General features: G+C 40.5%; 2 protein-coding genes across 2 annotated transcripts in view; one reads left to right on the plus strand and one right to left on the minus strand.

Moving 5' to 3' along the window:
* LOC121866042 (mothers against decapentaplegic homolog 6-like) overlaps positions 1–1,365 on the plus strand; it is a 31,303-nt gene extending 29,938 nt beyond the window's left edge. The window contains exon 5 of the mRNA XM_042365661.1: positions 21–1,365. Within this exon, the coding sequence (XP_042221595.1) occupies positions 21–358 (338 nt within the window). The 3' untranslated portion in view covers positions 359–1,365. The remainder of the gene's footprint in view (positions 1–20) is intronic.
* Positions 1,366–16,589: 15,224 nt separating this feature from the next.
* The window catches only part of LOC121877179 (proteasome assembly chaperone 2-like), a 75,986-nt gene continuing 75,517 nt past the window's right edge, over positions 16,590–17,058 (minus strand). The window contains exon 7 of the mRNA XM_042382821.1: positions 16,590–16,912. Within this exon, the coding sequence (XP_042238755.1) occupies positions 16,835–16,912 (78 nt within the window). The 3' untranslated portion in view covers positions 16,590–16,834. The remainder of the gene's footprint in view (positions 16,913–17,058) is intronic.

Here is a 17,058-nt window from a genome sequence, read left to right on the forward strand (position 1 = left end):
TGTAATTGTTGTTATTGCAGGTTTGGTGCTGTATCAGGAGGGTGACAGAGTGTGGGTGTACAACCGGGCAGATGTGCCACTCTTCATCAACTCTCCAACATTAGATGGGGGATTACACACCCGCGCCCACTTTATTGTCCACAAGCTTCCTCCGGGACACATTCTTAACATCTTTGACTATGACAAAGCCCGGCTGTATCAAAAACTTCCTGTTCACCCAGACTTGTTGCATGAGGGGCCCATTGATCAGAACGCTGTGCGGATATCCTTTGTAAAAGGCTGGGGGCCTAACTACCACCGTCAAGTGATCACTGAATGCCCATGCTGGTTAGAGATCCTTCTTGTGCCTGCAAGATGATGGCATCACTGCCTGGTGCTCTCTCACTGCCCGCCCAGTCTTGACTCCCTTTGGTTGGCTGCTGGCCGGTCCAGCAGCTCATTCAGTAGGGGCAGCAGAAACAGCCCTCACATTGATAAATATGTGTAGTGGATGTGTTAAACCCACATGTTGAAGCAGCAGGAAACAAAAGCAGCACAAAAGGGGCAGCTTTGATATTGTGTTGACCCAGCCAAGGCTAGTGTGTAAAGTTTATCTGAGGACTGCTGTAACAAGGTGCACTTAGGTCCTGAGGAAAGCATTGGTAATGGATCCTGTGCACCAGGAACCTCTTGACAAGTGTTACAGTGCAAGATATTCAGTAATATTGGGATATATGAGTTATTGTGACTCTTGTCACTGCGCAGAACAATGTAGGTGGGTGTGAATATTTAGTGTGAGATTATTTCAGATTGCAATTAACGGGTCACAGTTTTGTTGGACATTTTTCTGTGGTTATCTTGCCAGTGAATTGGGGCACCATGTGTTAAAAGATTTTTATTGTAATGAAATCTAGTCTGTTTGTTATTTTTGTTACTGTCTCCTATCACTGTCTGTTTTATATTTACTAATACAGTATCCTCAATATGTAATAAACAAAATTTCTAAATGAAGGTTGCCTTTACAAAAGCTAGAATGCTTAGATACAAAATGGAACACCCTGTTTAACTATTCCAATATAATGTAATAAGCTCTTCAAATTTAGAGCTTTACCTCTACCTTTTGTGAATGTGACCAGAATGGCTTTTGTCCACTTAACTACAGAACTCGGCATCTTGCATAATGTTTAGGTGTACTGTACAGACAAATGCCGAAAATATTTTTATATGAACAAAGTTAGTGTGACAGTGAAACACAACACTTTCATAAAGTGTATGATGCTTAGCATATATAATCCTGCCTCTTCTATGCATAAAGGTCTTTGTATGCAATGTGTTCCATAAGAAGTAACAAGAGGCATTGCTTTTAAAATTAAAAAAAAAAAGAAAGGTCAAATTAAAAGTTATATGCTTGCCCTTTGGATCCAGTTCCATTTGCAGCAAAGTAATATGCTACCTAGTCTGTGCTGACTGCATGTGGCATTCTAGCCACACATGGACCTGTGCACACTAGAGTCCATGTCCTGAAGGTGCTACTTAGGAAAAAGGATCTTTCACTCTATTGAAGTACAAATGGCTTCCTTGCAAACCCTGGTGCCCTCATACAGTGTTTTATACCTACAGTATATCCATTCTTTGGAATTCTAAATCTGCACATGCTAATATGAACCAAAATTTCAAGCATTTGGATTTTTTTAAAGCTATTTTTCACAATAATCAATCTTTCCCTTTATGTACAATATTTACTGTGATGTGATTAAAGCAAACATGCAGTAATTTAAACTCTTCAATGTGCCATTTAGTATATATATATATATATATATATATATATATATATATATATATATATATATATATATATATATATATATATATATATATATATATATATATATATATATATATATATATATATATATATATATATATATATATATATATATATATATATATATATATATATATATAATATATATATATATATATATATAATATATATATATATATATATATATATATATATATCTCGATCGATGTGGAAACTTTACCAACAGCACTTCTTGTAGTTAGGAATTCTTGTTTGGTTATCAAATAAGTGCCTATTGTCAATGTCTCCAAATTTTTTAAAGAGTTATTATCGTAGTATGTATTCACCAAATGAAGTGGTTCCACATGTACAGTACAGTACTGCATTGAGATTTAAATTCTCTGTATGAGTAAACATTGGAAGTATTTATTTATACATTAATATACAGTATAATAAACATTGGTATGTCATAATTTGAGGGTACCATAGTTGGCCTAATATCAGTAAACTGTCTTTTTGCCAGGAAGTGCCTAAGCGTTTAACAGGTTTTCACATAGCTACTGTATAATTAAATGAAAGCCTTCCATTCTTTGTTTTAACTTAATTTAAAATAAGCTTTGGGTTAAAGTCTGGTACATCACTTTATTAAATTTGTAAATCTGTGAAATTTGTTTAAGAATTTAACCAACGACTCCTGCAAATCTTTGCAATCCAGTTACATGACAATCAAAAATGTCGTAGTTGTTTTATGAAGTGAATTTAAAGCAGTCTGGAATTCAAGCTAAGGATCTTAGTATTAGAAAACATATTTTCATTTGACAAATTTTTTATAATGTAATGAGAATTGTTAAAACTTAACATAGTTTTGCAAGAATTTTACTGTGCAAAAAAAACAAAGCAAACATTCAGAGTTGTGAGGAATGTTTTTCTAAGATCAGCAAAGTTCAGTAAGTCTATTGCTGGTACATTAATGAGCCTTACATTACTCCAGTTGGAGTGAAAATTTGAATCTTTGGAGTGCTCTCACTAAGTGGGAAAATGGCTGACCCAGGACTGAATTCTCTTTGTACCATTCTGTGATTTTCTGGTTGAATATATAATGTAAAATGGTGAATATGACGATTTAAAAAAAATCATTTAACCTGTTTCTTGTAACTACTACACAAAATTATTTTTTGTTGGAAATACTGACAGTGTCAGAAAGTGTTCTAGGTTGCTTGAGAATTTGGAGCCGGGTTACAGATAAATATTGTGGGAAGGGATGGGACCAAAACATGCAGAAGTGCCTCATAAGGGATAATACAGGGTCATTTGAGGTAGGCTTTTGACCTGTAGCATGTAAAGTTTAACCTTAAATGTGAGTCTAATGTGATACACTTCCAATGGTTATATAGAGTTAAGCCATGGAAAAGAGGATTGTGTGATAGCTGATGGGATGGCTGTTAGGTTTGTAGTTTGGATATTAAATTAGTGTTAGAGGTTAGGAGGTAGGCAGTTCCTTTTAGTGACAGAAGGATAACGGTAGAGTGACATTTAAATGTGATGGAATATCATGGATTTTTTCTGGTACATCAAGATTCTTTCATTCACCATGAAGAAAGGAGCCTTTTGTAACTGGTTATGCATCTTCATGTCTAGGCATCACAATTATGGTGTTACCTGTGTAAGAAGGTAGGGGTAGCATCATCTTGTTAATATGGTGATAAAAAAGGAAGTTATGTGAATAATAGAATGATTGTCATTTAAGTTAATGGTATAAATGTGTTGGCATTGAGTGACTGAAATGGGATTTGTATTTTCTTTCCAATATACTCTAGAGACAGAAGCAAGCATTGCTTTTATTACATGCCAGACTTTCTGGTTATCTGTGAATACTGCAATGATGAGCTTTACCTCTCAACTCCAATATGGCTCCTTTTTTAAATACTGCGTGCAAGCTTGCAAAGTGAACCATATTGAAGTGTGCCATTTGAGGCTATAGAAATGGCCAATCACATGATGTGTTGTTTCTGTCTTGTCAGGATATTGTGCATTTAAATGTGAACATCTCTTGCCATCACCGCAAGATCCTGGATAAGCCCAACACATCCTCGATTGCCGGTGTAGGTGAGAGGCAATACATGTCAGTTATTTACTGTGGCAACCTGACTCCCTTAACCCACCTGAGAGTGACTGGCTGTACAATGTATCCACACCTGTACATAATGTATATAAGAAGTTACTAAAGTTAATTGGAGAAGCACAGGGTGGTTGCTATTTTAGAGGAAAGATATTTCCTGCCTTATATTTTTGTTAACCTGGCAATGCTACCTACCACTGCTTCACCATAGCATACTATGTAATAATTAATATGGGTCAACCATGTTAAGAACATGTACATTTGATTTTTATTAAAAATTTTAGATTATATATATGCATCTTAATCTTTGTGTACCTAAGTGTGTTATGGAATAATCTACATGACATTGATTTTGTCTTCAAAATAATTATTATATTCAACTATTATCAACCATCACACCTGAACTGTACAATGCCAGTTTATGGTGTGATACATACCATTGTGCAATACCATCTGTAGGTGTGATGCTGTGCAATGCCATCTATGGATAAAGGGTTCGGATACTCGAAACTCTTAAGTCAATTACAAGCTTGTAATTGACTTACAGCATTCAAACTTACAAACTGCTAACAATATTGTATAAACCCCTCCATACTCAAAACTATTATGCAATGTTATTAGGGTCAAGCACCAAAGCGTAAAGATAGGAAAATAAATGACATGTTTATTTCCAAATCTTTCTCAAACTGAGTCTCAATATTATGGTTGTCCAAACAGGATCTTTTAGGCTTAAATATTAGCCCAGCATGACCTACCGAAAGAGAATACGTTCAGCCGCTCTTATCCCTACAATCCATTGCAGGGATAGTAAATGGGCTGAAAATATATCCATCCAACACCATGATCACTTTCTTCCTAATCCACACAAGTATTGTCAACATGGACTTATGGTCCACAGACATAATGTTATAAGGATACAGACCTACCTGGCAAGTATCTGAGGCAGGGGATGACCCGCACTTCTCTTCCTGTAAACTCTGTAACTGTCCCAACGCTAACACCCTTCAACACTATTGCTTTGACGGTTCCACTGTCAGTGACCTCCTACCACAGGGAGGGCGCCAACCACTAATGTCACCACCTACTTATTCATAATAATTTAGATTTAATTTTTGTCTGCTACCCACGCTCTGGTGAGTGCTAACTTCCATTGTCCTTAAATCATATAAATATTGTCTTCATATCACAAGTCATAGAATATCCTGCTAGACAGGAGTATCAATGTATTGTGTCTGACCACTTGGTCTTGTGACTAGGCTTGTTGCCCCCTGGGATGTTAAAAACAGAGTTGTAAAAAGCATTGGACTTGTTACTAAAGTAAAAGTATTGTTACATTGGCAAAATGTTACTCAAGTAGAAGTAAAAGTATCCAAATGTCAATGTACACAAATAGAAGTAAAAAAGTATCTCATTCTTAAAGTACTCGCATACTGAAAGTAAAAATTAAAAAAAAATATATATTAATTGTCTCAAACATTAAAATAAATCCACAGTAAATTATAAAAAAATAGTTGACTAAAGATAAAATAAAAGACAGCATTAATCAATAACTGATTCTCAAAATTATGGTTGTCCAATCAGGATCTTTTCGGCCTAAATATAAGCCCAGCACGACCTAACGAAAGTAATATTCAACCACTCTTCTCGCTACAATCCATTGCAGGAATGGCGAACGGGCTGAAAATGTATCCATCCAACCTCACCTAACCTTGCTTATCCACTCATGTATCATCAACATGGGCTTATGGTCCACAGACATAATGTTGTCTCTGCTTGCATTAGGTTAGGATATAAACCTATCTGGCATGTACCTGATGTGGGGAATGACCCGCACTTCTCTTCCTGTAAACTCTGTTACTGTCCCAACACTAACACCCTTCAACACTACTGTACTGTATTGTCTTGACTGTCCCACTGTAAGGAACCTCCCACCATAGGGACAGTCACTAACCACTATATGTCATCATCACCTACTTATTTGTAATAATTTAGATTTAATTCTTATATGCTTCAAGCATTAGGTTAGGATATAAACCTATCTGGCATGTACCTGATGTGGGGAATGACCTACTTCTCTTCCTGTAAACTCTGTTACTGTCCCAACACTAACACCCTTCAACACTACTGTACTGTATTGTCTTGACTGTCCCACTGTAAGGAACCTCCCACCATAGGGACAGTCACTAACCACTACATGTCATCCTTATTTGTAATAATTTAGATTTAATTCTTATATGCTTCAAGCATTAGGTTAGATATAAACCTATCTGGCATGTACCTGATGTGGGGAATGACCCGCACTTCTCTTCCTGTAAACTCTGTTACTGTCCCAACACTAACACCCTTCAACACTACTGTACTGTATTGTCTTGACTGTCCCACTGTAAGGAACCTCCCACCATAGGGACAGTCACTAACCACTATATGTCATCATCACCTACTTATTTGTAATAATTTAGATTTAATTCTTATATGCTACCCATGCATTGGTGGGTGCAAACTCCAATTGTCTCCACATCACAAGTCATAGCATGTCCTGCGAGACATGAGTACCAATGTATTAGTGTATGACTGCATGGTCTTGTGATTAGGGTTGTCGCCCCCTGTGATGTAATAAATGAATTAAATAATAAATATTATGACCAGCATGACTAAACATGCTCACAAGCAGCACAGGCAGGTAGTGGGGTGTTAAGCTTCAGAGATGAGTCATAATGTCAAGAAAGACTTCAGTAGCTCCATTCCATCCCCTAGGCATTCCAAGTAGCTATCAAGCTCCTTCAGTTGAGGAGTTTGTGGACGATTGTTGCCTCCATAGTGACCGAGTCTGATTAGACTCATTGTGAATTGTCCCTCTAATTGGGAGCGTGGCTGTGGTGATGTCACTTTTCGATTCTAACTGATGAGCGGCTAAATTTTTTGTACCACTTAACATCTGGCGGGTCTGGGGGGCAGGCCGGGGGTTACTTAGTTATCTAAGCAGAATTTTAAATACATTCAGGCTTCATATCTAAGATGTGATTATGTAAAGTATTTAAGAATTACAGCCTCTTTGAAATTCATTTTAGGTACAGGTATATGCAAAGAGCAACTAACATCTAATGGGAAGACCAAGCCCCTGAAGGAAAGGTGGGGAAGAAGGTAAGGGATTCAATGGGGAAGAGGGGTTAAGAAGGTAGGCTGGATGAGGTGGGTGGTGAAGGTGCTAATGGACACAAGAAGATCGAAAGGAAAGTCTGCTGTCATGGCCACTGCCATCTGACCTGATCTGATTTCACCTTACCTCACGAGATCTCTAGGTATGTGACCGAGTGGTGTCTTCCCAAACCCACACCGTACCCTTCACGGCTCCACCCACACCATACCCACCATCCACAAAACTCTTTTACTATGGTTAATAATTAATTAATTAATAAAAAAATATATTATTAGTTTGCCACAGACATTAAAACTCTTTGTTTGGGGAATGTAATGTGTAAAGATTTTTGTTTTTTCAATTGTATTGGAGTAAAAGTATTATAAAACCATACTTCAGTAAAAGTACTAAAAAAATTGAGTACTTTTTAAAAAGTTCATTCAGTAAACCCTTGTTATTCACCGTTCAACTATGGGCACCGTAGGGGGAGGTCACACACGCTCTTCGTCCTCTGACCTGACTTGGCTTCAGCATTGTATGAAGCTTGGTACAGGTGTGAGAAGTTACCTTGTGTGCCTTAGTTATCTCAGTACCTCGGCCCTATAAACGTGGACTGTATAATTATGTACCATAACCAAATTGTATTGAGGAAAATACAGCGTGATGTGATACAGTGAAGGTAGCACCCAGTCCCCGCCATTAAGGTTGAGGTCAGAAGTCAGACACTGAGGTGCCAGGCCAGCATTCTGCCCGCTGCCGTCTGCCTACCTACTTCCCTCTTATGTATGGGACTATAGAGGTCAACTTACCTCCCATCATAAGAGGGAAGTGCCTCCCAGCCACCGTTCACCACCTGTGTGCTACACACCACACACACTAAGGATAACCAAACTAACTTATACAGTATTTTGCGCATTGTGAAACAGAGTGTTATACTTAGTGACTTCACATCAGTGTCAATGAGCTACGACCATGTGTAAAGTGGTATTTGTGGGTGTAGTGTAGTAATCAATGTGATAGGTTCTGGCATCTACAGTGCCCTGGTGCCCACGAAGCCTACTCCTGGGCCCTAGCCATGTGGCTCCCAGCCCTCGCTCCGCTGATGGTTGGCGCTTACCACGTGTTAATGATTTAATGTGGTGTCTCACGTGACTACGGTGGTTATACTGGGCTGGTGGGAACAGGAATTTAACAGTAAGTTGGTGAATATTGGGTGTAACTCCTTTCAGTGTTACTCAAAGCACACTTCAAACAACTCAGCCCATTCACACAAGTCCCTGTTACCCGGACACCGCTGGCCTACATATCACCTCTCTGCCCCAGTGTATAAGACCTGGATTACATTTAAATTTAACCATGGCAGGCGTCGACGCCGGGCGGTGCTCTGCTGATGTTCTTGACGAAGGAAACGAAGGAGATGAGGAGGACAGTCATGGCGACACTGAAGCTGGCTTTCATAAGTTTAAGACTTGTCAGCAGAACGCAAAATGAGGACCCAGGGAAGGAAGCAGAGTAGCGCCAATAGGTGCATCCCTCTCATCGCTCCCCAGGTTAACTACATGTGCCTTGCCTTCCCCGAGAACACAACCAATTTGATGAAGATTAAGTGGTTGAGAGCACTGAATGACGAATATTGCACGACTAGGCTGAATGTTGTCATGCCAGGTAGTGCCCTTCGTTTCGTTTATGTAGGCCGAGAGGAGACGGGTGCTATCCAACGCTTCATTGATGGAAAGGTCAGCTCACTACATCTCATTAAGCGAGATGAACCTGTCCGACCCCAAAAAATGAAGGAATACCTTGTCACCCACTTCCCCAAGGGTATTCCCTCCAGTGGCGCTCTGTCACTTCCAGGCGTCCACAGAGCAAGAAGACTTTATAAGGATGGTGCACAACTTAGTAGGATCATCATTGTTTGGAAAAGGAAGGAACCACCTCCTGAGGAATATTGCTTCTTCGGCAAGTATGGTACCTCTAGTAGCATCAGTCGGTGGACTCCCCTGTGGTGTGCTACAACTGCTTCAGGGTCAATCATGTGGCAAAATACTGTCACAAGACAGCTACCTGCGGCATCTGCGCAGGTATGCATAGCACGAGGAGCTGCCCCACCAAGGAAGCTGCCTCTCGGGAAGGGAGAGAACAGGCTTCCCCACCTGGGAGGCAGTGTCCCAGGTGCAGAGAGGAGGGTGTGATGGCCTGGCACCCCGGTTGCCCTGGGAGGCCACCTCCACCGACAACAGCAGTCACACTCAGTGACACCAACACTGCCAGGTCACCTCCATTGCCTGAAACCAACAGCCACACCTCCCCACCCAGGAGGCAGTGTCCCAGGTGCAGGGAGGAGGGTGTGACGGCCTGGCACCCCGGTTGTCCTGGGACCCCGCCTCCACCCACAACAGCAGTCACACTCAGTGATGCCAATGGCAACACTGCCAGGTAACCTCCATCAACTGAAATCAACAGCCACACCTCCCCACCCAGGAGGCAGTGTCCCAGGTGCAGGGAGGAGGTGACAGCCTGGCACCCCGGTTGTCCTGGGAGGCCAGCTCCCCCCATAATAGCGGTCACACTCAGTGATGCCAATGCGGCCGGATCGCCTCCACCACCTGAAGTTAACAGGCACAGTGACTCTCCTTTGTTAGCCAATGCAAGTCAGGTTAAAGCCTGCCAAGTAAGTGTACCAGTGAACAAAGGCAGTGATAGTGTCAGTGGAGCTGCTGAAGGAGCTGGTGCCTCCTCTCATAATGATGCGAACTTGAGGGTGAGTAGCCAGAGCATGACCGATAGTGACGGAAGCATGAATGGGGAGAATGAGCCCCAGACTGCCTGTGTGGTCTCTTTTTTTTTTATAACCCCAGGTCTGAAAACTGTCCATAACCCTGTACTTCCAATATTTTCGGAGGAGGAACTCACGAGACTAATGAAGGAACCTGTGTATAAAAATCCTACTGGAATAAGGGCTGTGAGACGCATTATCAAGTACTCCAGGGGTGATGAATTTGAAACGATTAACTTAATGGTCAGGTTGATCTATGAAGCCAACGCTCGACTCTCTATACTAAGTTCAAGGGGGAACGAGTAACATGAACGCTTAGGTTCATTTCATGGAACATCCGGAGTGTTAACCGCAGAATTAATGACCTACAATGGTTTGTTAAGTTTTTGACATTGATGTAATTGGTTTACAAGAACCTTACACGTCCAGCACCCAGAAGAAAGCTGCACCCAGGATATCTGGGTTTACAGCATACAATAGTGGAGCAGGAAGTGGCCTGCTCATTTATGTAAAGAATGGTCTGGTCTGTAAATGGATCAAAACTCACAATGATGAAAGTATTCACCATCAACAATTTACAGTAGACAACAAACAGTCAATTTTCGCTGTATAACATCTATGTTCGGTGTAATGAGCTGAGAGTGGACGTGTTACCAAAGCCATCAGGTAACAATGCTATGCTGTGTATGGGTGACTTTAACTCTCGTCACACTGTCCTCGGTGATGTCCAGTGCAACTCTAATGGGAGGGTGTTCGTGAATTACATCAATAATCATAATATCACTGTACAGTATACAACACAGACAAAGTGACACATCTGATGGGGGGCAGACTTGATTATGTGATTGGGTATAACCTAGTAGACAGTAATGTCAAGGCTAAGGTCATCTCAGACCACCTAGTCAGTGATCATTATGCAATACTTACTGAATACACTGTTGCTGATGTCAAGTGTGAACCCCATCCTAAGCTCAGAATTAACATCCCAGATAATCTTAAACTGCACTTCAAGGCCTACATCCACAGATGGTATGCTGGATATACACCTGGGTCAGTGGATGAATTTTGCTGTGATCTTGTAAATGTCATTACTACATATTATACCACCTGGGTTAAGTCAAGGGGGAAGGGGGGCAGCACTAAAACACCTCTGTGGACACATGACCCCAACCTCAACAAAGAAGGAGAGAAGGTAGAACAGCTTGCCAACACTTATAAGCAAAATAAAACTAGTGGTAACCTCCTGGCATTCCTCAAAGCTAACAGAGCATTTCATGAACTCAAATGTCAGGTGAGAAACACCTATTGGGAACAATTCTTACAGGGGATTAATAGAACATTCACTCTAGCAGAAGTGTGGAACAAAATTAGAGCCATTATCAAGTCACCCACCCCAGTCCAACTTCATCACAGCCCTGCAGAATATGCTGACATGCTATTAGACCAATGGTCTAGTGTGTCACAAATCACTTCCCTGCCTTCTGACATACAGCAATATCTTAAAACCACACACATTAATAGGGGTTTCAATATTGAAATAGCCTGTTCCCCACAAGACCTTATCAACCAGTTTCCTATAACGCACCACGAACTAACAACAGCACTAATAAAAGGTGAATCATCCTCCCTTGGTGAGGATGGCATAACCAATAACACCCTGAGATTGTTAAATGAGGTCCCTAACCATCCACTGCTTGACTTCTATCAAATGAGCCTCACACAGGGTATTCTGCCTAAGACATGGACTCAAGGAAATATAGTACCAATCCCTAAAGCTAACTCTCCAAACTTCAGGCCCATTTCACTCACATCCTGTATGTGTAAAGTCCTTGTAAGAGATGTTTTCAATCGTCTCATGTTTCAAGTCAAAGACAAACTGGCCCCTAATAAATAATAATAATAATAATAATAAACGGTTTATTAATACAGTTGCAGCCGGTGGCTGAAAATATACAAACTTACATGTGATTTAGACATAATGTCATGCGTTCAATACATTTACAGGGCTGTACAGTACATAAATCAGGAGTTTTTTATTATTTTAACAATAGATGGGATGGTGCTATTCTTATATCTATCAGAGCGGACTCTTATGGACTGAATTTTGTTGTAGTGGCGGACTGCGCGAAGTGGGTGGGGACTGCCGGTGGCAGGAGGTGGCGATGACGAGGAGGGTGCAGTAGTCCACTGCCAAACCTTGCTAGTGCTTGGTGGTGGAGGTCACTGAGGGATGGCATTTCCAGGGTGGAGAGAGCGTTGTTGTAGCCGGAGTAGTCTGTGCCGAGCATGATTCTGCAGGCCCTTTTCTGCACCTTCTCTAGCTGACATTGTTGGGTAGAGTTGAGAGAACACGACCAGGCTGGTGACGCATTGGTTAATTTGGGGAGAATAAAGGCGAAGTAGATAGTCCTCAGCTCTGGCGTGGGTGTCCCAAGTGACCTGAGTCGTTGTAGCATGTAGAGTCGGTACGAGGCTACCTTGATTGTGTTGTTTACATGGGCCTTCCAGTCCAGTTTGTGGTCTATGGTAACACCCAGAAGTTTGGCAGACTGCACTAACTGGAGAGGATGGGCACCCACTGTGACTGCTGGAGCTTGCACTGGAGTGGTGGCGGTATTGATAGGCATGACTAGTTTTGGTGTGGTTGATGGTGACCTTGTTCTCCGTAGTCCATGCCTGTAGACTGTCCAGGGTGCCTTGTAGCGATGAGTAGTCCGGTGAGGTGTTGTCCACTGTAACCCCCACAGTGCAGTCATCCACGTATTTCCACCTGTGAGGAGTGTCTGATAGAGCGTCATTGATCAGGATTAGGAAGCACAGTGGTCCCATCTTCGTCCCCTGGGGAACACCGCAGGTGAGGTGTTGGAATGTGGAGACAGAACTCTGATACCTGACTGCCTGACGACGCTCACTCAGGAAATCAATGAGCCATGAGACCAGGTTGGTGGGCAGCCCTAGTGCAATGGCCTTGTTGATAGCAGTGCAGTGATCAACAAGGTCACAAGCCCTCCTGAAGTTAACAAGGGTAACGGCCAGTGATGTCTTACGTTTCTGCAGGTTTTTGTGCAGGAAATCCAGGAAACTAACTAAGCAGTGTGATGTAGAGATCATCCTCATATTGCCAAATTGCTGTGGATCAATTGACTGATAAATCTGTATGGGTTCAAGCCCGAGTGCAGCACAGACATGCTTTGCAGAATATCTTGTTCACTCAAAAGATAAGACACAAACAGAGAGCATTTGAGCTTGGCATGCCTCAGGGAGGAGTGTTAAGTCCTATGCTCTTTAAAATACTGATGCACAAGCTTATTGCTGACATTCCAGTACAGCCAAATGAGGCTGTAATATGCTATGCTGATGATATCTGCATTATGACACAGACCAAGCTCAGGCTCCAATCCTTGCTGGATGTATTTGCTCGGAGGACTGTGGAATGTGGTCTCATATCTGTTGACAAGACGAGGGTCCTCAATCCTCGTCCTGCTCACCCTCTGCCTCTTCACTTTAACATTAACAGCATGCCCCAGGAACTATGTAGCTCTTATAAATATCTTGGAATTTGTGTGAATGATGCAAACTTTGTCGGCAACCTTTGTGCCAAACTAATGCAGCCATTAAACCCCTCAGAACCCTTGTTGCCAAGGGCTATGGAATTAACATCACTTATGCTCGTACTTTTTATCTTCACATCATTCGTTCTGTAGTTGACTATCATGCTCTCCATCTTGTGATTATTATGCCTAAACAACTCAACAGCCTTGAGGTAGTGCAAAATGAAGCCATGTACATCATTCTAGGATGCCCAAAATCAACCAGAATTGTAAACATGAGGAAAGAGCTTGGGCTGCCCTCCCTATCTGAGAGGATAGCTCTACTTAATACCATGTTTTGTGTCAAAGTTTTGAAGAACAATGGTCCCCAACCTACAGCTCAAACTGAGTTGATGCTCTTTCTACTTGTAAGTAATCCCGACTGTCTCGCTAACCTTCCATAACAGACTCTCTTTGGGGCGTGGCTTCATAAAAGTGTTGCAGATCTCTTGAAACTGAATGTCCCAATCACCCCAGACGAACCCATTAATGCCATTCGTCCTTGGTTGGATATATCAGTTCCTATAAATTACACTCCTGTTGGTAGTAATCACCTGTTAAACACTGATGTAATGAGATGTGTCACACTAGAAACTATTAACAGACACATAGAGAGTACTAAATCGAGTGAATGTTATGCTTTTACTGATGGATCTGTGCAGACAAACACAGGTAGAACAGGCTGTGCAATTGTAATATATAAAGAAAAAGAGATGAGTGTCAAACAAGCAAAGGCTGAACAACTGGACCAGCACAACACAAACTGAACTAACTGGAATCTACTTAGCCACAGACTACCTCAAAGAAAATGGAGGTGGGGTGATATTCTGTGACTCTCAAAGTGCTTTGAAATCAATGAACAGCCCGTCAGGTTCTATGTCTAAAGTTGTATGTGATATTAAAAGAAATGTGATAACTGCCAATGAGAACAACTCTCGTATCGAATTTGTGTGGATTCCGTCCCATGTTAGAATTAGTATCATGACCGTGCTGATAGACTGGCCAATGAGGCATGTAAGAAAGAAAATGTTGACCGTGACCTTGGCCTGTCCAATGCTGTACAGTGAACCCTGTAATGTAATAGAAGTAATGGTAATGTAATAGAAGAAAATTATCTTAAAATTAGATGTCTTTCTCGGATTTGATAATAGATTTGAGGTAGGAATGTTGTGTGCACTAACGCAAAAATTCTGAAAAAAGCAGCCCAAGGACTTTTATTTACACTTGTTACCTATTTTCCACAAACTATTACTGTACTGTATATTTCACACAAAGATTACAAACTAAATTTAAAATGGAAAATACAATACAGTAATACCCCGATTTACGCGGTCAATTGAACCCACGGAGGCCCGCGTAAAACGGGAAACGCGTAAATGGAACAACAGAACATATGGGATTAATTGAAATAGAGATTGGGCCAACCCCCAAAGTCCACTTTTTCAGACACAATACCTACGTTGTAGTAAAAATAACTTCTTAATTTTATGATGGTATGCACACACAATTAATAATTAAGAGAAATATCAATAATATTAGGTTTTTTAACACTTACATTTGTAGAAAAGATGGCTGGTTCCGAGACAGAGGGCAGATTATTGGCCCTCACCTGTATCACTTGTATCACTATCCACCACAGAGGCTTGCAGGGCATCTTTGTCAAACCCCTCAAAGTCCATATAAGTCCATACCCTCACTATCACTATCACTATCACTGACTTGGGCCGGCTGTGGTGGGTGGCAGGTGAAGAACTCGGTAATGTTTTGATGACTGGGCGACCTTGTGCGCACCCTGCCCATGCCGCTTCCCGCGTAAAGTGGGAATTCCGGTTCTGGCGGGGTACCGCGTAAATGTGGAAACGAGTTAAAGAGAACCGCGTAAAGCGGGGTATTACTGTATACTATGTACAATTTGCAATCAAAAACTTTATAAACACTACTAAATGATTAAGAAGATAGTAGCACAGTTTATAATAAAAAAATTATGAAAATTTAGAAGTACAAATATTAATAACAAATGGGTGAAATTCGGTTCTGTACAGCCTACCTGTGACTTCTTTGTTCTCTGCCCTAAAAAGGTGTCTAATTCCTTGCATAGCTTCAAAATTTCACACTGAAGATATATGAAGAACTTCAACAATTGTTCATGACTTATGTTAGGGTCCAAAGGATCTTGGTAACCCATTTCACGTCACAAAGCTTGATCGTTTAAATATATATCGACCAACCCCATCTTGCCTGCTAAAACATAAACAAAACACATCTGCTGTTTATAGGATAATTTTTAAAAGATTACAATTTATCTTTTAAAAATATTTTTTCCATTAAAATTATATTTGAAACCAATTTTCTGAAGTATTCTCTGATACAACAGCTTTAATAAGGATTATCATAGTTTGGAAAGATTATATTGTTTATGCAATCTGGAAATACACAGTGTGCCTGGATTTATTCCGTTACATGAGCTCTGAAGGTCCTGTAAGTTACAGCCTCCAGATACAATGTGTGGCATCACAAGATGGTGGATATTTTGTTTGAGTATTGCTACAGAGAGAACTTACAACCTTGAGGATTGACTTACAGCATCAACTGAGAGGTACAATATTGTAGATACTTTTGAGTATCCAGCCCAAGATTGTAACTCCATACAGTGACGTCTATGAACGTAAACTCACAAGACCCATGTAGTATTGAATAACACCCATAGATGGTGCTGTACAAAGTTACACTTCATACCCATAGGTGGTGCAGTATAATCTGAATTACACCCACTGATGGTGCTATTCTGTATAAAGTTATTCATACCCACAGATGGTGCAGTATAAAGTTCTGAATTACTGTACATCCATAGATGACACATATAAACAAATAGTACTGTACAAAGTTGTCACAACTACAAAAGGAACAGTATAAAGTTGCAAAACACTCTCATTGTCGAATCTGTACACCTGAAATTCGTACCCATACTTGACACCATACAATTATGAATCACACCCACTAGTACTAGTATCCATTAATATTTTATTGCTATTGTAAACGTGAAAAAAATGCATGATGCCTCCTTGGTGTTGACAATGTCTGTTATGTAGGGAATTATTTAATGTTCTGAGGTTTGAGTAGTGTGGCATGTGGGAGAACAGAGGCAAGTGGAGGAAGAGAGAATTACAAAATAATAAGCACAGAAAAATCATGAAAATTTATTTAAGGAATATAAATTCCATCTTACATGAGGAATAAACATGTGTTGAGAAATAGTCGATAAAATTTCTTTATCTGCAAAAAAGTACAACATGAACCGGAATATTGAAATATGTATACAAAGTAAAATTCCCTTAAAATTCATTTATGATCATTACATAATACCTGTACAATTAAGTAAAATAAATGTACAGTGCTGCCTTTACAAAACCAAAATGTTGATACAATACCCTTAATAAATACTGTTGGGTGCTGGGCCTCCAAACATGTTTTTCCAAGAAAATGGTGCCTTCCATGTCGGATTTGTAATCTAAAAGAAAAAGAAAGCAATAAGTATCAGGCATACATTCCCACCATATTCTGAAATGATGAGGGCAGTTTTTGACCTCCACATTGGTGTTTTTGAAAATTTAAATTTCTTGAAAATTCCCAAACTTTCATATTATTCCTAGGTGG

This window comes from Homarus americanus, unplaced genomic scaffold (genome assembly GCF_018991925.1).
Source record: "Homarus americanus isolate GMGI-L3 unplaced genomic scaffold, GMGI_Hamer_2.0 scaffold51859, whole genome shotgun sequence".
NCBI lineage: Eukaryota > Metazoa > Arthropoda > Malacostraca > Decapoda > Nephropidae > Homarus > Homarus americanus.